Below are 25,670 nucleotides of genomic sequence, written 5' to 3' on the forward strand. Positions count from 1 at the left end.
TCCTGGTGCAGCTCATAAGTTAAGCAAAGGTCAGCTCTCCCATTCCCTGCTCTCCAGGCTCAGTGTCACAGGCACTTACTCAGAATACTGAGGAGCTTTTTCCCCTTTCCATTGACATCACTCTGGTTGAACTGTGTCACAGTCAGGCTGTGTAAGGTACAGAATTAGACCAGGAACAGAGTTACACAGGGGTCAGGATTGTACCTGTGGGATTTTCAAGTGCTCCTTCCTTCAGCTTCTCTGGATGGAAGGTGGGAAATCCCACCATCATTCCTGTACTAAGGAATTGTGCCCAAGTTTTGTCTGCACCATTCTGGGCTCCAACAGTTTATGTGCCTGTTGCATCTTCCTTTCCTGGAGTAAGGAGTATTTCACAGCTAAGTCAGAGTCAATGTAGCATGTTCAGATCCTGGCCAGTCTCATTCCATGACAATTACTTTATGGCAATGTATTTCAAAGTTGCATGGAGGATTTTTTAGGTTACTACCAAAAATGACAAGACGAAAATGAATCTCCTGTTCACCCTCCAGTGACACCAAAGGCAGCTGAGCCAAACCGAGGGTGGTTTCTGCAGAAATGAAGGACATTTGGTTTTGGTTTTATTTAAATTGCATGCCAAGATGTTAAACTGAGCCTAAACTTAATAACAAATTAACCTGTGGGTAATGTTAAGGGAAATTCAGCACTCATCTTTGGATGGGCCAAGAGCAAGAGGGGAAAAATATTTGAACTGCAGAAAATCCAGCTGTATAAAAGAGTGAGACTGGTGTGCCCTGGTGTTTGCCAAGTTTCTCAGCAGAGCTGACAAGCTTCCTTCCAATAATGGCTTGCAAAAAAATCCCCACCATAAGTAGGGGATGTAATGCTTTCAGATACAGCTCCATCTGTGCACAAAATTACAAACTCCATTTGCTTTTCTGAGGGCAGTTTTGGTGGTGAGACCGTAATGTCCTTCCTTTCTTTGCACCTTCTGCTCCAGGAGAGGCTTAGATCCCATAGTGGGGAGAGATGGAGAGTTCAAATGGAGAGTGCAGGTGAGGGAGGACAAATGGCAAAGGAGGCTGAATTTTCTGACAGAGCTGCCTCATGAACCACTTCCCTGGGAGAGAAAAAACGAGAACAGGCTCTGGAAAGAGAGGGATTGGGAAGATATTTGAGCACTGCAGGGGTGTGGAGGGTCTTGCCATAACCACGTATAGTCAACTCCCAGTGTGCCAAATCAGAGAGGGAAAAATACCATCCCTCACCATCCAACCTGGGCATTAAAATCATCCCTCTGTACTGTCACCTTCCATTGGCCTGGTTACTTATTTCAAACTGCTCAATTGACTGGTGCTTTTCTGGCCTGGAGATCAACAGGATCCTTTCAAAGGATTGACATTTCAAGGTGTGAGGCCTCTCCTTATCCTTCTGGTTTTGAACTGCTGTAGGATGCTCTGAGGAGCCCTGGTTTAGCACCTCTTGTGTAAGTAGAAGATTTGTTTTCGGACTCTACTTACAAACTTGCAGTTTTTAATTGAAATGTAAGGAAACCCACAGCAGAGATGAACACAAAGAAGCTGACATGAGCTTGAAAAATGGAAACCAAGGAAAACTAGGTGCAAGTTTCTTAACTTTTAAAAAAAATCCAATCAAAACTTACATCCATATTGGCAAAAATATAAATTCTGGAGAGCCGTAACCGTGAGCTTTACTGAAGTCTGATTTCCTTATGAGTGTAGAAAAGCTGAGATTTATTATTCTTTCCTTAAGACTAACAAATGTATGTGGAGATCACAAGCCCAGTTTGGCATTCACAGATAGTGTCTGATGTGGACTTTGGAAAAAGTGAATGGATTACTAATTGATGTGTCAGATTCCTAATCTGCCACTAATGTCATTTGGACTGACTGCAAAAAACACTATTGCAGGCAGCTGCACTGTGAAAACATGGAGACATCATTAAATTGGTCCATTAGGAATAAATAGGTCCTATGAAAGTTCATCCTCAGGTTTAACCTATAGGATTGTTGTTGCTTGATGATGGGGTGAGTGACATGACTTTTATCTCTTGTATTTAAATCTTTCAGTCTGTGTTGGTAATTTTGGTCCATGGACGCAGAGGGAGCATCCATTTGTGTTTAGATACAGTTTTTCCTACAAAAGGATGCAGGAGAAGAATCTTGCTCTTACAGAAAGGTATTCAGAGCCCACTGAATATGTGGCAAGGCTGCAAACCATAAACTTCTTCCCATACAAGACAGGACCCTCAGCAAGCCTCATTCCTTTATTCAGCAGGGCCAATAGTGGATGTCTTGAACACTTGAACGTAGCCACAGTTAGCTGGGTTTTACCCAGGGTTTGCTGGGTGGAGTTCTGTGTTCTGACCTACACAAAAGGAGAGACCCAGAGATCACAGTGGGCACTGAGGTCTTAAAAAGTACAAGGCCAAGGTCTTCATGTTATAAACATGATATGAACACTGAACAGTTTCTTACTCTCCTCTTTGCTCAGACTAGCAGGGCAAGGCCATCAGTAAACTGGGATCCTGAGTGGTGCTTCCCTCCTCCTCCATGAGCTGCACCAGTGGGAAGTCAATCTGACATTCACACCCCAAAGACCACCCTGAACAACCCACTTCTAGAAAAATAGTGCCATTTCCCCCTCCCCTGGTTCTTTCTTTGTCTACAGCAGTGCCTTTGTTACCATTTTCAAGTCATTCTCCCAAGAAAAAAAAAAAAAGGCAAATAAGTTTTTTAAACAAAAGCCTGGATTCATCCTTATATCCGTTACCCCTAAACGGAGCCGGGTGGGCTGCAGCCAGTGGTTTTTCAGGACAACAATGCCAGCTTTGTTGCCATTCCTGTTTCTTTCAACAGCCTCAGCTTTCCTGTTGTGGGCTGGGGGCAGGCTTGGGTGAGGAGGGAAGATTCCCATTCATGAGCTGGCGGAACCTGGCACTGCCTGGCTGGGGAGGGAACAGCCGGAGGTGGGATGGCTGGAAGCCACAACGTGTCAGATGCCCTTGAGAAAGGGAATTAAATTCAACTGACAATAAGCAAGGAACAGTCTGTTGCCAACACTCTGAAACCACATGGCCTCAAACTTGAAGCTGAAACAGATGAGGACAAAAACGAGTCCAAAGGTAAAAAGCCCCTAATGCACAAACCAAACAGCTCTGGGCTTGGAATCAGACAAGAGAAGAGTTTGGAAACAGCAGGTTTCTCTCCAGTGTGAATATTTGCTTTAGATGTTAAGTATTGATAGCTGGAGCTCAGTTCAAGTTACTTTAGGGTGCATAATTATTTGCTGCATGATTAAGTATGGCCTTTGTGGTGTGTCTCAAGCAATCCTGGTGTTGCAGGTAAGGGAAAAGCACTCTCTGGATGTTCCCTTTGTGGTCTGATATTTATGCTGATAGACCTGTGCATAAACTTGCCTCCCTGATCTGTGCAGTGCAGCACCAGCAGAGAGATTCATGCAAATGTGTCAGAATGTGGAAATATTTCAGGCTGAGGAGGAGCAGATCCCAAAGGTGCAGAGTAATGCCCTGTAACAACTGACACTGGCAAAACCAGCTCAGCGTGGTGCAGCCATACAAGTTTAATTCCTGAGAACCAAAGAGAAAATTAACTGTCCCCCTTCTTCTCCCCTGCCCTGGAATTTATAAAGGGTTGGTCATAATGCATTTTAAAAATGAACATTTTTGTGTGGAAGCTGAGGACCACCCCAGTAAATGGGACACAGAGCTGTGCAGACAGGTAGTGATGCTGAGTGCCCACTGTGCTGATAGAAACCTGTTTGTGTTTCTGGAGCAGTTTGTGTTCTGGGATTCCAGTCAGCAGTGGAGCCAGGCAGCCAAACCATGGTGATGGGGCAAGGACAGTGGTTCTGGAAACCCTGTAGAAATGGAGGAACCTCTGCTACAACTTCTCTCATTTTAATCTGGGAATATAACATTTAGGTACGGGATGTGGGAGCTGAGAAGCTGTTTTGAAAGAAAAAAGACCAGCAACCCTGTTTATATGTTTTAGAGCAGCTCACCATAGTCTAACCCTTGAACTCAGGGCTCTACTGATACAGGCATCTGTGTGTAGTTTCTGTCCTGGCTGGCTTTAAACATTAACTCTGTTTTTCAGACAAGCTCCTACCTGAGCTGCTTTTTCTGCTCTGTGTTCCTCTGAGTTAGTCCCACTTTTGTCAGGTCGGTTCTGCCCGACCTGAATTTCTGTGGAAAATTTGTCTTTGTTGCTGTTGCAGAAATCCAGCAATTCATTGCCAGGGAGCAATGTGTCCTCAGGTTACTTCTTATCTCCCAAAAGGTATGAAAACCAACATTACTTAAATTGTAGAATCAACCATGTAGAAGCATCAAAGTCTCAGTTTCAGGGTTATCTGGACAACTTGAATTTTAACTCTAGTCCCTCTGTCCTGCCAGTGAGGCCAGACTTCCATTCACAGGGTAGGATTTCAGCATGTGGTTAATGACTTTACCTTAACACGTGCCCACAGGCATCTTATTCACTCCTGTGAATTAATGTTTTACTAGAGAGACCTTGCAAAGAGGTGCCCATCTTGTGGGTCTGTAGGGTAGTGTCCATTTCTGGGTGGCTCAGGGATGCAGCCAGTGCCTGGATAAACCTCTCCAGTGGCTCTGCTGGCAGTCTGGGGGTAGATTCTGCTTTGTGGTGGGCAGCTGTGGCACAGTTCCCTCTGTGCCTGTATAAACCCTGTGTGGCTGCTCTGAGCACGCTGCCAGTGTGTTGGAACTTGCATGTCTGCATTTGTAGTGGTGGAAAATCAAGGTCAGTTGGATCCCAGGAGGACCAGAGGCAGAGGCAATCCCATGCAAGCTTTACTTTAACAAGCTCAGGTACCAGTGACTGTGTTGGTGCACCAAGACTTCCTAAATAGCTGGGGAGTTCCTGCCCCGGTATATTCTCCTGGTGCCAGCACTCTCCACTTTGAATCCCACAGGAATACGTAGCTGTTCCAGTATATTGCAGTCTCAGGAATACTGGGAGTGACTGGCTGCTGTGTAGACATACCCTGGGGCTGGCCAGAAATGCTGGCAGCAGTCAGTACCCACCCTGGAGTTGCTAATTTTATTTTCTGCCATTTGTGTTGTAAATCTGTTGTGTAATGTCTCTCTCTCTCTCTCTCTCTCTCTCTCTCTCTCTGTGTTCCCAGGCTCCCTTTTCCTCTTCCCCTCCTTCCAGGTTTCATTCTTCCACAGATAATTGCAAGCACATTTTCACAGTTAAGTTGGAGTTACAACTCCAAAGGACACAATGGAACACTGCCTATTTCATCATATATTCTTGTACATCAGAACTGGTATGACTCAATCAAAGCAGTGATTTAATAACATATTCTGGTTTGGAGAGAGAACCAGGTATATCCGAAAATTTCAGGAGATGCTTCTTCCACCTTTGGTAACGCACAGAGAGGTCTGTTTTAGACAAAAGAACTCATTATGTACCTAAGTAGCTTGATAGAAGAATTCTGAAAACTGTGTGCTAAGTTAATCAAAAGGAAGCAGAGATGAAAGACAGATACAGATCCAAACATATTTAAAAAAAAAAAATCAGTGGAGACTTCTGCTAGCAAGGATGGTTTGACCTGGGGAAGAGGTAGTGGTGGAGCACCACTAAACAAAATGTGTTTGCCCAATGTAAGGCAGTACAGGATACCCAAGTAAGTTATTTGGAGGCCCAAAAGTAGAATATCCCTTCTGTATTAACCTTATCCGGGCAGGTTGTTTTTGCAATGACAGTGGGATAGAGGAAAATCACACGAAGAAAACCATGTACAGAAATCACTCAGAGAAAAAGAAGATTAGGGAGGAGAAATGGAGAGGTCTGAGTAGTATCATGTGCCAGACTATGGATAATGGGTCTGGTTTTGGGTGTGTTTTTTTAGTTTTATGTAAAGCTGCAAGATATTACCAGGTGCAGTTACTGAACCTGCTGATCCTGGCATGGTGGTGGGGCACCTTCCCTCTATCATGAGTTTCTTTTCTCACCCTTGTATCTTCCAAATTTGATAGTTTATTTACAGTGTTGGAATGCAATACCATTGGAACTGGGCGTGGGAATGTCCACCTCCCGTTGCTTTCCGCACTCTTGTGGGAAGCACTAGTGTGGTTCTGGGCAAGGATTTCTATGGTTTTACTCTCTGCTTTGTGAAGGATCTCTGTGTAATCCCCAGTGAAGCAGCATTCCCTTGCAGTGCCTCTAATTTCTTTGTTTTTGAGCATCTTGTACAGCTTTACTTGACATAATAAAACTGCACCAAGCAGGCGGGCGACAGTCATTTAGGAACACAATTTTGGTTTAATCAATAGCTTTGTAGCTTTGCCAACTCTGCCTTTCTTTACTCTGCTGAGTAAGCCAAGGCCATGTTAAGTAGCTGGGCTGTAATGATTTGGCAAATCTTGCATCTGCTTCCTGCTACAAGAGTTTTGGTTTCATACTCCACTGGCTTTGCTGGCAACGGCCTCGTGCACTCAGTGACCCAAAACGTGGGGACAGGACAAGTCCCCATTGTGCAGCCTCTCACTCCACACCAGCACAGGAAATATTAGGGTTTGTAAGTGCCATTTACCAAATAATCATTTGTTTTTATACAAGGGCAGCGATCTGGATGAAATATTTACTTTTCCACTCCACTTGGGTTCCAATAACCTGTAAGCCGTGCTGTCTGCCTGGCCTGCCGAGTTCCACAGGTTCCAGGTGAAAATGACTGCTGGGCTGGGAAAGGTGATAAATCCCAGCCTGTCACTTGGAAAAGCCTTCAGTAGTAACTCAGCAGCAGTGGAAATGTTGTTGCCTCTAAAAATGTGGCTCCCTTGAACCGTTATGTCAGTGGAAGGCTGTGCCGTGGTGCAACAAGGTCGGCTGCCTCTTGGCCAGCAGTTGTGTTGGGAAATAAAATTCAGCAAAAAGAGTTTACTAGAGAAATGAAATAAACAGGGCTGATTTATTCTCACTGACCCCTTTCCATTTGCAAAATCCTCCCTCCCTCAGGTGCTGGGCCTCTTCCCCTTGCTGCATCCAACCCAGCAGGGAGTTTTGTTATCTACTTCTTTACTTGAACCCCACTTTCCAGAAAAAGAGAAGAATAGCCCACAGTTTTCTCAATTTTCTGATTTTGTGCTTGTTTAGGTAAAACAAATCAAAGCAAAAGGAATCTGATCATAGTGGTTTTTTCTCACTTACTTGAAAAGTTTCCTTCCTGCTGGGCTCTAATTAGCTCAGGGAGTTGAGCCTTAAAAATGAGTATTTTTTACTGTACCTTCTTTCTCCGCTCCAGACCCCACTGAGACACTCATCTTGTACACTAGATCTTACCCACACATGGGACAGTTTGACCTTTTAGGAATTTCTGATGTCCACCCTCTGGTAGCTGTTTCTCACCTGCCAGTGACAGTCCAAATGCTGCCTGGCTCTTCCCCCTGCTTCCCACTGGGATCCCTTCCTCTCACCCTGCTGCTTGTCGGCATCGCTCTGGAGACAGATAATGAGGGGGCAGGTTTCTGATCTAGGTTTGAAATGTTCATTTTAATTACACATAATAAAGCTAGACAGGATAAAGAAATGCTCCCTGGAAACAGTTTGCTTCTCAGTTTAGGTAGTCTCTGTACTTAGGAAGAGTATCTTTCCTTCAAAGGAAAAGCACAGCTTCCTTTCTTCCTCCTGAAAACACAACTGCCAGCACTTTTCAATGGGGGAATTCTTTCCTGTCTGGTTCCTCCTTTATCTCAAGTAAAGCTGCTTGCTGTGTAACACTGCTGTGTGACATGGGATAGACTCAGCCAAAGAAGGCAGAACTCTTCCCTGATATCCATCATGAGCCACCACAGCCAGGAGTGGTCAGATGGTGATAAAAATGCAGATTTGCCCACGTTCAGTAGCTTTAAAGTAATGCAGCCAACTGGGTTTTCCTGCAGGAGCACTATAATAATGACTTTGTTGTCTGCTTTTCTGCTGGTGTGCACAGTCCTCCCATCTGTTCATGTGAAGTGTCATCATCTCCATTTGGTTTATTTTTTTATCTCTTTCTCAATTATTTTACCTTCTCAGTACTAATCCGGATATGATCCTGAGGCTTCTCTCCATTCAAAGAAAAAGCCCAACTTGTTTGTTTAGGAAAATATATTCATATTTTCTTTTATACCTCAAGTACTGCCATTCATACCTGCAGCTCATTCTGAACTGTTTATGGTGTGTGTTGAAGTAACTTTGCCAGGTTTGCCATGTGTGTTATTGCAGGAGCACCTCTGAGTAAAATGAGCAGAATCACATGAGAAAGCTCAGACACAGTCCCCAGAAAGCTGCCACCAGTTAAATGACATGCACCCTGCACCTCTTATCAGCTAAAAACCCTCTAAAGAGGTATCTTCTTATGAAGATAACAAACTATTTTCCTTTATCTGTAATTTGTCTTCACATCAACACGTTCAAGCCAAAGTTATTCAAAGCAAGAGTGTCTCTTTTCAAGTTACTTTTTACTTTCCTCATGTCACTCCCTTAGACAATATGAAATCAAACTTAGCCTTGAGGTTTATAGGCAACCAGGCACACCCACTACCCAAAGAATTTCGCTCCAGTATCGGTCTGAACATATCATTTCCCAGTTGCTTTGATACCAAGCCATAATTTGCAACATTCCTGTTTGATATCGAGTCTCTCCCTGCTGATAAAACGAGTGAGACTGAGATAGCTTCCTGAACTTTTCAAATCATTTATGAACAGCCAAGGCCAGATGGTTCTGGTGTAATAAATTAATTTTCCAGCTGCACCATTATGAAAAATCCCAAGAGTTTAGGGAGCTGGTATACAGGAGTACCAGAAATGGAGTTTCCCTAAGGAAGGGGAGCACTCCTGAGTGGTGGAAGTGATTGTGACAGGGATACCACTGAAAATGCCATGTCTTTAAAGCAAATGTCTTCAGCTGAACCTACTGCAGACTGATCTACTGCCTGAGAACATCTGCAAATCATGGAATTGGATTGTGCATTTCCTGTGCAACTTTTTTTCTAGGCAGTTTTTTCTAGGTGGTTTTTTTGAATCAGTAAAAGAGGGTCACATAGAATGGATTTTTCTTGCACTGAATCTGTGAGCCCACAGTGATTGACAAATTGGACAAGGAAAGAAGAATAAAAGAAAGAGGATGAAAAATATTTCTGTGAAAAGGACTTCTACTGCTCTGGGAACCATGAAACACATCCCCACTGGGTTGTCTGGGACTGCACAAGACTCAGTGCTGATAGAATTTATATATGCTACAGTTACTTCACACCTCTTTGTCTTTTGATGTTGGCCATCTCCTCATTCCCAGCTCCAGGAATGGAGAATTCATCTCCCAGTGTGGGGAAGGCAGCCAGCATTCCTGACTCCTACAGTGCATTCTCCAGGCTGTCCCACTTCCCCAGCTCTCAGCAGTGGGTGGCTTCCTGATGGGGCAGAGTGTGAGACATCTGTGCTTACTTGTGTTGCACATATTTGGCAAATACTCCATTTCTCCCTTCTCCTTGATTTTCTTTTAAGGGTGTCTCGTTCTGCATCTCTTCATTCAGGTTTGGTCATTAATGCAGTTGACTGGAGGCTTTCACTGGTTTCACAGGAGTTTTGAGAAAAGTGCACTCAAGTGATTGCACACAAGAGCTTCCCCTTGGGTTGCTGACACTGTGAGTGACAGAGCTGTCAGCCTGCTCACTGAGCTTTTGTCTCTCTTGCCTGGTGGGTGGGAAATCCCACCCAGCTATCCCAGGGTTTGGTCTTTTTTTTTTCCACCCTACAATTTATATTCCCTTTTCATCCTCTGAGGAAATGCATGTCACATTTTCAGAAGGTCTCGTTCTCACCCACTTCAGGCAGTGCTGAAAGCAAGCAGCTTGTTACCCTTCAGCATGTTAGCTCTGGGATGCCCCGGGGTGCTTTCCAAACACAAGGAGCCACAGATGGAGCACAGCAGCCTCTGAAATGAGCAGTTGTTCTCTGCCCACCGCTGGTTCATTCATAGTCATTGTGCTCCTTCTGCAGTAATTCCCTCTCTTGTGGAACCAAACTGAAGCAAGTGAGAAAGAGAGAATTTTTTACATCCAAAAAGTGGATTAAATCTTGAGGAGGGCAAGGAAACAGCTAAGTACATCCATTCTCTTGGGGATGTTATCCCCTGGCCTTCAGATAACTTTATTATTACTTCAGGGTCACAGCTCAACTGTGATCATGACAAGTAGCCAGTGTGAGACAAGTGATTCCCAGTGATCCATGTTTTACAATGAGTGGTTTTTGATGTATCTGTGTTCACTTCTTCGACAGGGACTGAAGGAATTAAAGCAGTCCTTGACTCCCACTGATGCTGTTGTGTCAGAAACCTGCTGTGTGTCGTTGACGTGTATCAAAGCATCTGAAAGGGTTTGGAAATGCTGAGCATCTGTTGGATGACAGCATGGAGATGGGATAGGGCTTTAAGGAGGTGAAGGGGCCAGGAGAGATTTATATTAGATGCTACATGGGACTTGGAAAGGAGTGATTTTTGAGATCAGAAAGAAGAAGGGTGTTTTCCTGAGGTGATGCTACTTCTTCAGTGCCGAGTTTCTGCTAAGTTTAGTTGTAGATATATTGATCAACTTTAGCTTTTTCTAGGACTTTGTATTTGGTGGGGCACTCCTTTTTCTGCCACATGGTAAACTGCCCCCTGCAGCCTCAGAACCTGCCAGCTCTTACCAGAACACTGAAGCTTTTGCAGGAACAGGTTTCTATGCTGGGACCACATCCCACAAATCAGGAGCAGTGCAGGCAGGCCATGGGAATGGCAGGTGTTCAGTTGCACTGCAGCTGGATTCCTTCATCTCACCAGAGTTCTTGGAATACATCAGGCAATGCCTGCCCTGCTGTGAATTATAAACTCTGGGAAAGGGGCAAGGGTGAGAGAGAGAGAGAATTCCATGGGCAAATGTCTGCATGAAAAAGGAATCAATAATGTGAACATTTATTGCTGGGGAGAAGATTGTAGGTGATTCACCCTGTTCTTCAAGGCCTTGGTCAAACTTTGATCAAAACATAAGAAGGACTGACATTGATGCCAGTGGGCTTTGGCCAGTTCTGTATCCAGGGCAGTGTGGGCAGCAAGCTTTTGGATAAAATGTGTGAGTGAGAGGCCACACTGCCCATCCCTGCCATGTCAGGCTCCATGTGCTATCTGTCCCTTGAGGCACAAGCTCATGCTTGCTGCCTTCCAGATTCCAGGGCAAAAGAACTAATTCTTTTTAAATGAAAACCATATCATAAAGGGCTGGGATCTGTCCTGCAGCTGAATAAACCCCAGCTTTCCACACTGTTATTCACCATCGTGAATAACACGTGCTGAATAACATCGTGTGTTCCCACTCGCTGTTGTTGACTTCTTGGCTGCTTGATGAGCAGATAACCATATAAAATATCTGGTTACTTCATTATTGGAGAGTGACATAAACTTGGTTATGAAAACAAGAGTCCAGTAGTCATGGCTCCCTTTAGATGTTGTCTTTCCTGATTAAAAAAAATCCCAAAAGTACAGCACCCGTCCTGAACGCCCCTGTTCTAGATAACACATGGACACAGTGAACAGCTTTGATTATTTCACATGCTTTAAGTAGGGTCATCTCCCTCTCTTCATCACAGCTTCCCAAAGTACTTCTGACAGCTTCTGGAATAGTTGAGGTGCATTTAAGAAGCAGTGGTTACATGTTTGAAAAGCACCAGGTGAAGAAGCCTGTTTCCCATTAAGCCAAGAGCCTCGGTGGCTGTTGGTTTTGTAAGAGGGTTGCACAAGGTGTTTCCTTGCCTCCTCCCTCGGCCTGAGCTCAGCTCACCTCAGTGTTTCCCTGGGATTTGTTAGTTTGCCCTTCATCCAAGCCCCACTTGGACCCCCTCTGACCCCTCTGCCTCTCTTGGGTTGCTCTGCAGAGGCATCACCTTCCTCTGTCTCTCTCTCAGACTTACTGTCCTCACTTTGCACTGCAGCTCCAGTTACAATTCCAGCTCTAATGAGCACCCCCACTTCACTCCTGCCACTGCTGTGCCTTTATTCTCAACTGGATGGAAACCTCATAACTTGCAAGATACCAGCATTTTATATTGGAACATTAAACATGTTGAACCAGTTCAGAATAGGCATCTTTCCAGTGACGCAGCTTCAATTTCAAACATTAATAAAAATTCCTAACATTGAACTCAATTTTGGACCGGACGGCTCACGGGCTGATGATGTGGTGGATGGTCTCCCACTCCTGGTTCCAATCCAAGGGCAGGAGCTGCTGGGAACTGTTGATGTACCTTCTTTGCTTAGTGACCTGGATTGATTAGAGTTTAATGGCCATGTTTGATATTCTCAGCTGTCAACCTGTGTAACCTCCTTCCATACCAGCATTTTCCTTTGTGGTTTGTATTTGATGGACTGTAGAGATAGAACTCCCTTCTCAGACCTGAGAGGAATTGGGAAGGGGGAGCAATGTTGTCCTTCAGTTGTGTCCTTCTAATGGATAAACAGATGGCATTTGTGCCCTCAGCATGTCTAAATAACAGTCCTTCCGTGGGGCACTGTCATCCTGCCCACACTGAAATGCCAGAGTGGATAAATTACAGCTCCCCTTCTCCCTCCCCTCACCCTCTGTGAGGATGTTGTCCAGTCTGCCCTCCCTTTGCATTCATATTTCTCCAGTGGGGTTTAGAAAGAAATCTTGTGCTTAATCCTGGCTCTGCAATTAATGCTGGATTACTTGTGGGTGAGTCATGGCAAGCTGGGTCACAGGGAATGGCTTCTCTCATATTCCCTTTTGAGAAGGTCAGTGGTGACGTGCCCTGGTACTGCCTGTAGCTCACAGCAATGCACTGTTCCCCCACGAAAATGGAGCCTTTAGGAGAACATTTGTTCCAAACACAGTTAGAGAAAACATGCTTTCCAGCAAACAAATATCAGCCAAGAATGTAAAAACCTTCGTGGCCCCAACTTTTCACTTGGAGCATGAGATATCACTACCTTCTCCTGTCCCCCTCTGTATTTGGGACAAGGCTGTGATGGGCCCTTTGCTCAGTTCTCTGGGTCTGTGTTGGTCTGAAGGGGTGACCCCAAGGAGCTCTTCCTACTTAATGTCTTGCTGAGCTTATCCTTTATGAGTTGGTTCTTTGGGAAGAGAAAGACTCTCCTTTGGATTTCTGTCTGTAGAAGTGAGAGACATCCCACTGTCCTCATTCCCTTGATGTCCTCAGTGCCCTTTGGAGAAATGGAGACTGAGGTAAGTGCAGTCGTGTGGAGAGCAATCAACTGTGTGCTGAGCTCACGTTTAATAAGCAGCCGAGGTGACAGCCAGGTCACCTTGGGCAGCTTGATAGCCATGAGTGTCACTCCTTTCTAAAGTGATCCAGTGCTTGACTCACCCTGAATTGTTTGCAGACAAATGGCGTGGTTTGACTGTCAGAGGGAGGTGATGGAAAAGGCCGTTCTACCAGCCAGCTGAAGTGATTATTTGAAACAGAGGGATTGCAGAACCTCGTTGTGTTTCCACTTCTGGGTGTGGTTTTTTCAGGCTCTCCTCCTTCATACTTTTTTTTTTTTGCTTCCTACCCTTTTTCTAAAGAAAAGCTCTTCTTTTACTGCTGATGGTATTTTCTGTCAAATGTGCCTCTTGTCCCTACTTCACAATCTCTCCCCACCAGAGGGAGAGTGTATGATAATAGTCTTGGGGATTTCTCAAGTGGTCTCTTACCAGCCACCAAGTTCCAGCTGTTGGAAAAATTTTAAGCATCTCCTTCATCAGTCTCCCCCAGCCCTTGGCCTTATCCTTTAACTCGGATTTGGGGCTTTTAGTAGGAAACCCATCAAGAGTCGTAGTGGTTCTGATGAAGGTTTGTATACATGACCTTGAGGACTTGGAGGTGCAACACACAGTGCATTGAAGGCAGTAGGAGGCTTTCCACAGGCTTTGGTGCACTTTGGCTCAGGCTTTTGAAGAATAACAGGAAATATTGGAAAACTGCACCAAGGGTAAACAGAGCAGTTTAGTTACATTAACTGTCTAGAGGAGAAGCTCCGCTAATGACCGAAACAAACAAAGCAAGTGCAGTGGTTTAGCGTTGCTGTGGGAAAACAAGCAGCTGATAATTGCTGCTAGTTTAGAAGAGTTACACAAGGAATTGGCCAGCTCGGCCCAGAGAGTAATTCTGGCATCCTGACCCAGTTCTGGGCGCTGCACAGACGCTGACGGGGGAGCATGTCCTGGAAAGGAGCACAGACTGCAGGGAGGCCAGAGGCTGGATGCTGTATTTTATTCATAGGATTGCTACTTTAAAGTCTTGTTCTCCAAAAAAATGCATCAGAGAGATCTGTTATTGCTCCCTCCCTGTGACTCCTGATAAGGTTTGCCTTGCTGTGATTATGTTAACGGTCAGGACTCACTTGGGTCAGCCAGCTTGTTTCTGGACTCACATATGATGAGCAACAATAAATAGGCTGCAGGACTCCTCTGGTGAGGCCGTGGTGTCTTTGACTGGTAACCAAAGCATTATTTATATTTGGAAAGAAGCTGGAGTGTGAAACCAGATCCCAGGGTGCTTACTCTGAATAAATATTGAATGAAAGGAGTTTAAGAGCTGAGGGTCTGAGCTGTCCTTGTTTGCCTTTGTGGAATGTCATTGTCTTCAGGAGCATGTGAGGAACTGAAGGCTGAGATTTACCTTGGGGTTAGAATGGAGGAGTGACTGCGGTGGTGACAGCACGGAGGGAGGAGTCCTGCTCATCCATCGTGGCTCTGCTGGCTTTGTAAAGGATAAGAGGCAGCACGTGTTTGTGGTTCCTGGTAAAATGGTCAGTTTTGGCTGGGAGAGCACAGAGGGCAGTGGGTTTGCAGGGCAATGCAGTGCTGTTTTGACATTCCTACTTCTAATCTAAGAGCTTTTCCTATCAGCTCATTATTCAAGTTCTGTTCATGTAAGAATAGAACTCCTTCCTAAGGCAGAGTATTTCAAGAGACTGATTACCTGCTTCTAATTCCATGTGAATTCTGAATAGCAGGTAAGATTAGGGGATCACAAAGGAAATGCAAACTCCTGATTCAGCATTTGCACTGCTGTTTAGGACAAACAAATACTGCTGTGTCCCATTTATTTCTATTAAAAGGAGGGGGACTGTTCATTAGTGAAAGGAATCAGCGTGGCATTGCATTTACTACGTGTAGAAAAACCTGGCCCCTTTGATGTAGCTGGAGACCCTTGAACTTCAGAAAAGAATGTGTTAGCATGCTAGGGTATGCCTGAGTCCTGCAGGTCAGTTAATCCTTTTCTCAAGTGAGTCATTGTAAGGTAAAGTAGATGCTGAGAAAAGTTCTGCATTGCCAATTAAAACAGGCTCCAAAGGTGTTGCTGGTTTCATTCTACCAGAAACTCATCACTGAGGGGCCAGGAGGGGCTGCCTGTGTACCTTGAGGCCAGATCCCAGGCTAATATAAACTGGCTGGGTTCTTTGGATTTAGCAGAGCTCCTTTGCTTTATTCCAATAAAGGTATTCCTTTCAGGCTCAGTTCCTTTATGCTTATGACTTTATGACTTTTTAAAGGATTTCTGTTAAGAAACCAGGAATGGTTCAGGAAGGTGTCGATTTCCACACATGTAAGAATTGAACAGATTTCAGAAGAAGCCTGTAAATAACTGGAGACATGAGTTCTGACTCAGTCTTTATAGAGGATAAATCTCATCTGCCTCAGACCCCCCTGCAAAATCAAAGCTGAATAATGACTGGCAGCCTCAGCATTTCTCCCAGGTGCAGACCTTTCGTGAGGTCAGGTTTAAAATAAAGTTAAGGACAGGAATGTACTGATCAGTAGCTGCTACCCTTGTTGTTCACCAGCAAAACCCCACTTTCAGTGTGTTTAACAAAAAATATAATTGAAGTTATCAGAAAGCTAAGGCATTTTTTAATGAACAGCCCTAGACCAAACACTATTGTTTTGTGGAAGGGATAAAATCAAGGAGCCTAAACCACTCGGGAAGTCAGGAAGATGATTTGGTTTTACCCCTTTGAAGTGGAACAGCTGATGTGCTGACCAGGAGACCGTTCAGGAGGCTGTTGGAATGGGTGGCTGCCAGATCCCATCCCACAGGAGCCTGGACAGAGTAGAAACCTGAAGGACCCAGCTTTCAGCCTCAGCACTGGGGCAAACACAAGGCAGACAAGCTGCAAGAAACCTCCTTGTCTCATCTCCATTAGAAAAGCTAACAGGATTGCTGCATGCCCAGGAGCCTTCTAAACTGGCATTTTATGGCAAACTTCCCTGTGGAAGATTTCCAGCCAGCTTTACATACCTTACTCATGGTACTGAGCCCTTCCTGTCCTGACTTATAGGAATAGGATCTTTAGATGGGCTTCTTTGCATTGGAGGAATACTGCTGGAACTTTCTTCCTAACATGTGAAGAGTTTTCTCTGTGTGCAGAAACAACGTGGGTAAAATATTTGGAGTGAAATCCAGGCTCCATTGAAGTCAGTGGCAAAACTCCCATTCACTTCAGTGGAGCAGGAATTTCACTCTTTACTGTTTTAAAGTTGGAGCTACTAATAGACTGTTAGATTATTCCTGCATGCATCAAACAAAATGTGCTTGATGTGAATGTTTCTGTGAAAACAAGAATAACTATGAACTTCTGAGTCGAAAAATTATATTAAATGTAGTTTTGCTAGAAATAATAATGTCCCTGGAGATAAACCTAAAATAATAGACTGCACCGTATAATCTTCACTTTAAACTAAAAATAGCAGAGATGGTGGTTTAATCTAAGCCATAATTATCAAACTGCTGAAGCTGGTTTTGGTTCACTGCAGCTTGAAATGGATGTCATGTTTGGGCTTTGAACAGTCAAGCCCCACACCTGGAGAGAAGCAAAGCCAAGAGCACAGTCAGAAAACAAACAGGAGCCTCTGATTTACAGAGGAATAGCACAGATTAGAGTCCAACTCCATATGTAAAGGTACTGCCCTGGCTTGCTCCAGCCAGCCAGCTGGAGACCCAATAAGTTCCTGTTAATCTGTGTTTTCAGCCCCAAATTGGGGACATTTTGCTAGAAGGTGACACTGACCCTACAAGACACCTTTTGTCTGAAACTCATCTTCCATTTCATCTTGGAATTGAAGGAGGACTGTTAATGTTTCAAACAGTTACTGCTCTGCATGATTCTAAGAAAGGGGTTTAATGATAATTTCAGAGCAGGATGGAAACCCTTTAACCTTTCACTGCCAGGCACCGTGGGATGGGCTGAGTGTAGGACTGAGTCAGGCTTCTGACATGGCTCTGACGCAGGAGGTGAACTCGGTCACCTCATTCATCCCTGTTCACAAAGGCTGACCTGCAGCAGACAAGTCTCACCTTCCTGTAGAGGCAACAGAGATTTATTCTGAGCAGGATTTGGTGCAGCAGCCCCATTTTTTTCTTGCTGGGATGGGCATGGGGCAGTCTTGGTGGTTTTTTGAACAGTGCTTGGAGAAATGGGGCTTGATTCTGCCTCGGGCTCCAATCTGAGCACTGCTGTTACACAGTCAGAGGCTAATTTAGGTTGGAAGGGCCACTGGAGACCATCTGATCCAGCCACTGCTCAAAGAAGGATCAGCTTCAAAGTTAGATGAGAGACTGTACAATACCACTGATTTAGAAACATGTTTTTCCTAATGGTGTATTCCAAATTCACACTGACACAACAACAGAATTGGCCCATCTCTGGTATTAGTTTGTTGATCATTCCCTCAATGTGATTATAGGGATCATATCCACTAGATTTGGGAAAGCAATCCCAAATTTTCGATAGATATTACCTTTAATATTCTAGCAGATATCCTTCCACTGGGCTACATCACTTCTGCAGGTCACATCTCATGAACCTCAAATAGTTTCACATTTTCTGGTAGAAAAGTCTATAAGAAGCCCATTTTAAAGTTTCCAACACATAAACACTAAACCCCTTGTGAAATTAAGGCAACAGATAAACTAAAGGAACCTGTAGTTTACTTATATTTATTAATTTAATGGGTACCCAGAGCAGTGGGTGAATGATTGTGTGTTATATGTGCAGCCTGGTTTCAAGTTGTTAATTGCTATGAGTATAATTACTAATTGCAATGGGAAATGAGAAACCCACATCATAACTTGATAGGTTTTTTGTCCTGTTTTGTTCTCCTCCAACAGCATGGGGATGAGCCACGATGATGACCACCAGCCCTGTGCAGGGAGGTCCCACATTATGTCTGGAGAATGGGTGAAGGGCAGGAACCCCAGTGACCTTTCCTGGTCTTCGTGCAGCCGTGACGACCTGGAAAACTTCCTAAAGTAAGGATTGTGCTGAGTATCAAAGATCCTGCAAGGCAAAAATGCAAAGTGTTATTTGAAAGTGAAAGTATAAATAATTTTCCTTCAAAAAAAGCGTGTGCATGTGTCATTAGGGTGTGCAGGTTTGATTCTGTCTCCACTACAGTTGCCCCTTTGAAACTGAGGATTGCAGAGAGGCAGAAGAATTATGTGCTGATAATTTCTTAAATATAATTCCAGACCACCTTCATTTTACAAAAAGTACCCTTCATGTTTGCAATGACAGAAATCTGTATGTGTGTAGCCTGCAAAAATCTCTGCTGGGGGATGCTGCAACTTTTTACTGTGGCTTTTACTGCCTATCTTGTTATTAAATAGCTTTTATTTTATTTTTTCCTGAAGGTAATTCTGATATGTTTTCTCACTCTTCAGTGAGTGTTAGTCTAAAATGGTCAACTGTAAACTTATTTTTCACTGTTTCCCCTCATCATATTCAACAGTTCAGGAAGGACTTCTGTCCTGCTGCTTGTTAACTCTCATGTACACTGGAATTGTCTGAACTCTGCAACTGGGCTCTTAAACCTACAGTGCAGCTCTCTGACAAACAGTTCCTGGCACAGTGGCCAGTGCTTTTGTTGCTAAGAATGGGTTCAGCATGGAAAATTTCCCACTTTGGGGGTTAGAGGTGGCAAAAAAAAGGAAAATTATGAAAGAAAATGAGATATCATTAAAAGCATGAAATTGAAAAAGAAGTTGCATCTGACTCATGTGGTTGCATCTGGTCCCTGAGATGGGAGAGATGACAGTGATATTCTAATTTTTAAAAGATTGTTGTGAAGGCAAAGAGAAAAATCTTTCCTTTATGCCTGTGATGGATAAGAAAAGAAGTCAAGGGCTCAAAATTCAGCTGGGAGGATTCAGGTGAGATGTGATAGAAGATTTTCTTGCTGTCACTGTAAGGCTTGTGAAGCTTTGGGCTGGATAACCTGAGGGCAGAACTGAGTCTCCATGAGATTTCTAGGAACAGTTTAGATGAATGTTTAACCCAGAATGTTGTGAATGTAGTCTGTTCTGCCTTGGGTCTGGAGCCAAGGGTGAGTTCCCAAGGACCTTTTTCAATTATTTAGAAGCTTCCAGATACATAGTGGGAAAAATCTCCACTGTTCCTTCGGATTAAAGAGAGGACAGCAGCTTCTCTGCAGCAGGGATCTAACACTGCAGTTCAGAGGTGTTTTCCCTTAAAAGGCTCTGTAATTCCTGCCCTCCCAGGTCCAAGGTGAGCACGTGTTTGCTGGTGACAGACCCCCGGAGCCAGTTCTCCGTGCGGCTCCCTCACAAGCTGCCGGGGATGCACTACAGCGCCGACGAGCAGTGCCAGATCCTCTTCGGGACCAACGCCACCTTCTGCAAGAACATGGAGGTAAGAGCCCGTGGGCTGGACCTGGAAACAAGGTGGGAAGTGGAAATAAAGCTGTCAGGCACCGAGGGAGAAAAGAGATCTGTGCTTTCCTCAGAGCTGCTTAGCGGGAGTTGCGGCGTGTTCGGCACTGCTGAGAGAAAATCAAACCCCCGCTGACCTCCCTGTCAGCAGCACATTCAGAGACACTTCTCCTCTTTTCCCCACACTGCCCTTGTTAATCTCCTAAAGCAGACCCAGAAAAGCTGGTGTTTGCACTTTGTTCCCTCCTGACACTGTTTTGCTGAAATACTCAGCAGAGATTGTTTTCCTGGAAGTTCAGCTGAGGTGAAAGCCTCTCCTCACAAGAGCGCTTGGCTCCTTTCACAGAGTCAGCTTAGATGACTGTCTGGATCTTTCCGTAGACTTCACCTTCAGACCACTGCAGTGCTCTTGGGAGCTGACTCTTAACTCTGTGCTGAGAAAATATTAATATCTGCTTGTTAGATGAGGCCATTTAGAATTTTGTGCAGAATCCTGTGTGTTTTCTAAGCAACATGATGTTTAATCAGGATTTGGGTGCAGCGTGGCTCATATCACATGGTTGGTTGGCAAAATGGAAACACAGCTTGTTGGTGTCTCTGGAAGTAGGTTGTATTTGAGATGAGGCTGTGTGACTTGTCCTCTGGAATTTAAACAGCTAAACTTTTCCTAAGGTCTTTTTATTCTGAGCATATTCTTACCTGCATCCCACTTTAGGCAGGGACCGGGGATGAGCTTGCTTCCAGTGTGGCCTTGGAGATACCCAGAGGAAAGTCATGTAGCACCGTGTTGGGTCACCAACATCCCCTCCTTTACAGACAGGCAAGAAGCAGCCAAGTTTCTTACTGTCTTTAACTGGCCATTTGTCTTCTTCAGTTGTCCCTCATTCCCACTCTGAGCAAGCCTGGGATCTTAGATCAGTGTTAGGAAATAAAATAATAATCGCCGATAACTGGGGGTTTCTAAGTGCCAAATTACTAAAACTGTTGAACACATGCAAGTCCTGGGAACGTGCTCTTAGTTTCACATTAGCTGTTTTATTTATTTTGGATTTGGAAACTAGCTAATATAAAACAATAAGAAAAGAATCTGGATAGGTTGTATTTCCCAGCTCCATCAAGAAAACGCAGACCACCAGGACTACTGTACTGGAAGGAAAGTGGTGTAGGTCTGTGGAGAAAACCCCAGATCTACCCAGCATGACTCAAGTTCTTCCACTTGTGTGGGTGTCACCCAGCTTGACTGCTGTTGGAAGAGATATTTGCTATTTCCCTTCTTGGGATGAAAAAACATTCTGTTTCTGGATATTCCAGTGCCTAATGAGAATGTCAGCCCACTGGTAGGTGGTCAGCCTTTCTCACACACAAATTGCATGTCCAGTCTGGAATTGCTTCAGGGACATGTTGTTTGCCAGAATAAGGTGCCAAGAGGCACAGTTCTGTAAGATACAGACAGCAGGTGTTTGTACCTCCTAAGATTTTTCACCAGTCTTATTATTTGACACCTTTGGAACACAATGAAAACTGTGCTCTTTTGCTCCATCACTTCTTTAGTGTCTCCCCAAGAAAAGCATATTTTGTGAGGACTTCAGTACTTTCTAATGAAAAGCCTTGTAGAAGTTCAGCAGATTAAAACTAATTTGCAGTCATTTAGAATTATTTCTGTTGCAGATGTGCATTGAAAGTAAGCATTCACCCTGTGAAGCTTTGGATCAGTCATGTCACGTGCCATTCATTTAAGTAAATATTTGCATCCTGTTACGCTGCTCTGAATTGGCTTTTGAAGGCAATGAAAGGAAATTCTTTAGAGGAAATGATCACTTTTGATTTTTAAACCTCTCAAGTTTGTGTTCTTTTCACCTCTGTGTTTCTCAGGCCTCATCTGCACAGTGCTTGTATCATAAGTCTCAAAGCTGTCTACAAAAATATGAACCAAAAAAAAAATTGGCACTGGTCACTGGCATTAGCTGTAGAAATTACTGGCAAATACAGCTGTCTCCTCTTCTAGCCAATGGTAATGTGGTATTTTTAATTCAATAAAGTATTAAAAAAATCCAAATGTAAAAGCAATAAACATTTGACAGTAAATATTTGTTACAAAAAGGAAATAAACTTCAGGAAATGAGCCTGCTCAATCTTTTTATGATTACATGTGTCTACTGCCTATATTCTTATATAATAAAAGAGCTACATTACTATATTTCTTTGGAGATAGTTGAGCTCCATAATTATGTCAGGCAAACTAGAGGCCCTGTGTTCAAAAATGCCATGCACTTTGGTTTAGAGCAAATTTCAGAGATTAGATGATTCCAAAATTTCAACAAACTGCAGAGACTTTCTGTGCAGTAAACTGTCTCCTTTAAAGGCATCGAAGCCCAAATTTTTGAAGGAATGTAACCTCCTTTGCCTTCACAGAGAGTCAGGTGCCTGAATGCTTGGCAGCTCCTGGACCTCCGACACCGCTCCAACCAGAGAGTTAATCTGGGAATATTCACCCTCAGCTGAATATTTGAGATTGCATCCCCCAAAATCTTCTTCCATTTTGTTTTTAGTGACAACTCAGATGCCCTAGAACAAAACTGTAGCTCTCAGAAAATGCTAAGTTTGCCAAATGAGCTGTCCTGCAGCTGTTCTGCTCCAAATGTGCAGAACAGAGATCAAAACATTTGAGGAAGGCTCAGCTTTACATACACAGTCCTTTTTCCTTTGCTTGGACACTGCATCTACATTTTAATACACTAATATTTTTAAAAATGAACTAATTAGCAGAGTGAGTGTGTGATAGTCAGAGGATTCATAGCCTGTTGTAATCTGTGACCTCCAAGGTGTGTAATTTAGGATCTGGTTCTGTAACATCAGTGTTAGGTCAGATTTACTAGTGCATGTCACCTTTTTGAGGAGCTGTGAATCAAGCTTTTAGGCTGGATGTTTGTAAGGCAGGGAACAATCAATTTTTCAATTTTTATTTATTTGAGAAGCACTGTTTCTATTATTACACAGTATGAATAATAAATGGCAAGATAACCTGCCAGGCCCTTGAGGGAAGGCAAGTCCCTTTGGATTTGTGCTCTGCTTATAATTTAATTGGTTTGAGATGAATCCAGGTGCCTGGTTTTGGATTAACTTTACCCTGAGTATTGCATGGATAAGTCCTTACCCACCACCAGGAAAGCAAAGGTTTCCATGGCTCCATGGAAGAATTAGTTTTGGTCTGAGGAACTGGATAAGAAAATAGAAGTTGGGCAGTTCTCAAGTGAGGTGATTCTCCCCCTCTGCTGTACTCTTGTGAGACCCCATCTGGAGCACTGTGTACACTTCTGGTGTCCCCAACATAAGGAGGACATGGAACTGTTGGAGCAAGTCCAGAGGAGGCCACAAAGTTGATAAGGAGGCTGGAGAACCTTCCCAATGGAAGGCTGAGAAAGTTGGGGCTGCTCAGCCAGGAAAAGAGAAGGTTGTGTGGAGACCTCAGAGCACCTCCCAGGGTCTGTGGACCTGCAGGGAAGCCAGAAAGGGACTCTTCATCAGGAACTGTAGTGGTGGGACAAGGGAGAATGGCTTCAAACTGAAAGAGAGGAAATTTAAGTTGGTTATACAGAGGAAATTCTTCCCTGTGAGGGTGGTGAGGCCCTGGCAGATGTTGCCCAGAGAAGCTGTGGCTGCCCTCTGTCCCTGGAAGCGTCCAAGGCCAGATTGGATGGGGCTTGGAGCAACCTGGAGTGGAGGGGGATTGGAACAAGATGATCTTTAAGGTTCCTTTCAACCCAAACCATTCTGTGATTCTGTGATTTCACATATTATAATAAGTCTCTCAAGACGCTTCAGTAGTTCCCCCTTCATATCTAAGTTACAGTTTTCTCCAGTGCTTTCTCATGGTGCTTCCTGTTAATCTTTCCCATTGTAAATGTCAAGCATTATCTGGTCCATGTGAATACTTATCTGTCAGGATTTACAAATGTGCTTCTGCCATGCCAGGCATGCTGCCTGTTTCCAGCCATGCCCCTTGCAGTGCCAGGAGAGCTTTGGCCCACCCAAGAGATTGCACAGTGATCTTTATTTTGAGGGAGACAAGTTGCTTTTAGCAGGAATTAAATAGATGACTGTGTCATTCTCAAGCTCTGAGCAACATGAGGATAATTGTGGAAAAAGCTCAGCAAGAATGCACCTTTGACACTGCAAAGTGCATTATCAGTGCCCCCCAAACTCCAAGATCTTTGGGGATTCTGGCTGCTAAACCTTGACGTGAGTCCAGGGCTAACATGGAAGCAGTTGTGCAAATTACGGGCAATTCAACCTGTCTGACCTCTGTCCTTCAGCTCCACACTGTGCTATGAATCAACTATTGTGAATTCATTTGACCACTGTGAAAGAGGAAACAAAAAGTTCAACCCCAGCCAGGCAATGGAGGCTCTGCAGGGAGCAGCAGTTAACTCTTTGCTTCCCTGGATTTATTCCGAGAGGAAGAGCAGGGGTGGTTTATGCTGAATCTCTCACAGAGCAGAGATGTTTCTCTACCAGAAATGCATCAAAACACCTTCATAACCTCCACCAGAAATGCATCAAAACACATTAATTACCTGCACCAGAAATGCATCAAAACACCTTCACAACCTCCACCAGAAATGCATCAGAACACAACCATAAACTCACATGAAAAGATACCACGTGTTTAATCACTAATTTTCAGACTGCCACACCCACCAACAGAAGCTTTTGCACTGAAATCCTATTGATGGGGGAAAAAAAGGGATTTCTATCTCTTCTATCCAGTGTTTGGCTTTTTGTTTCATAAGCCTTTTGGCTTATTTATTATTAACACATTTTTGCGGGTTTTTACATAACCCGTATCTGTGTTTTGTTTTGAGTCAGAACTGGGCTCAGGCTGAAGTGTCTCATGGGAAGAGATCAGAATTGCTCCAAAGAGGTTTTTTTCTGAGCAGGGACACTGTCAGCTCAGATGTAACTGGGAATGAGAATTTTGACATGACACTGTTTTTAGAAAAATTAAACCAGCTTAGAATTGGCTCTACTTTTTTTTTCTTAAGTTCAAGTTGTTTTGTAACCTATGTAAGCATTTCCCAGTATCTACAAGCTACAGAACAGGGGGGCAAAGCTGATTCCAAGCCAGAGGAGACTGACTGGGTTTCTGGGCTAATATGGAAAAGGAGATGAACTAAAAAACAAAGTAAAGAAAGAGCAGCAATTGTAATGATCAAGTGGATTTTATGTGCCCCTTCAGTTTTCATATTTGAGGGTGGGGTGGTGAATATAATTTAGCAATTGTGGGTCTCTCTGTGGTCTTGATCTTGCAGAGGGACTGGTGGGGTGGACCCTTGGACTCCATGCCTGGGAATCAATGGGCCTCTGTCTGCCTTTTCTCTGCAAGATGCCAAGGATGATACTGAGCCCTGTTATTTAGTAATGTATAGAATATTTACAGGAACATGGTAATTAGATTGAAAACTGATTTATCCTGAAAATAATAGGTTGCATTGTCATTTTCTGTACAACCAAGGACTTTATCTACATAATAATACTAATAAATCTGGAAGAGGATGGGTTGGGTTTTCTTGAGCCTGGCAATTCTAAAAAATATCAGAGTTTTTTGAGAAGAAAAGGTAACAATTTGCTTAATTGCCATACTATAGTTTATAGTTTTCCTCATGTAGGTTGTTAGAATTCAGACTATTTTCATGTTGCCTGTCTCTGTGAAACCATAGTGTCCTATTTCACTGCTCCTGTTGCAGTTGCTGTTGCAAAAAGACGTTTTTCTCTTTATTTTCAGTGGAAATACTTTTTGTTTAAGAGAGAGAAAGAACAAGAGAGAAGCAGAGTTCCTGCCTGGGCAGCACAGCCCAGTTTACAATTATTGGAATGCTTCAGAAATTTTTGTACGTGTTTCAGTTTGGAAGGTGGTCAAAA

At 43.8% G+C, this 25,670-nt stretch overlaps 1 protein-coding gene across 1 annotated transcript in view; it reads left to right on the forward strand.

Annotated features, from left to right (window-relative positions):
* ADAMTS17 (ADAM metallopeptidase with thrombospondin type 1 motif 17) overlaps positions 1–25,670 on the forward strand; it is a 166,962-nt gene that overhangs the window by 61,926 nt on the left and 79,366 nt on the right. Inside the window, exons 9-10 of the mRNA XM_032700609.1 lie at positions 18,192–18,332; positions 19,581–19,731. Coding sequence (XP_032556500.1) covers positions 18,192–18,332; positions 19,581–19,731 — 292 coding nt within the window. The remainder of the gene's footprint in view (positions 1–18,191; positions 18,333–19,580; positions 19,732–25,670) is intronic.

Source organism: Chiroxiphia lanceolata, chromosome 12 (assembly GCF_009829145.1).
Source record: "Chiroxiphia lanceolata isolate bChiLan1 chromosome 12, bChiLan1.pri, whole genome shotgun sequence".
In the NCBI taxonomy this organism is placed as follows: domain Eukaryota; kingdom Metazoa; phylum Chordata; class Aves; order Passeriformes; family Pipridae; genus Chiroxiphia; species Chiroxiphia lanceolata.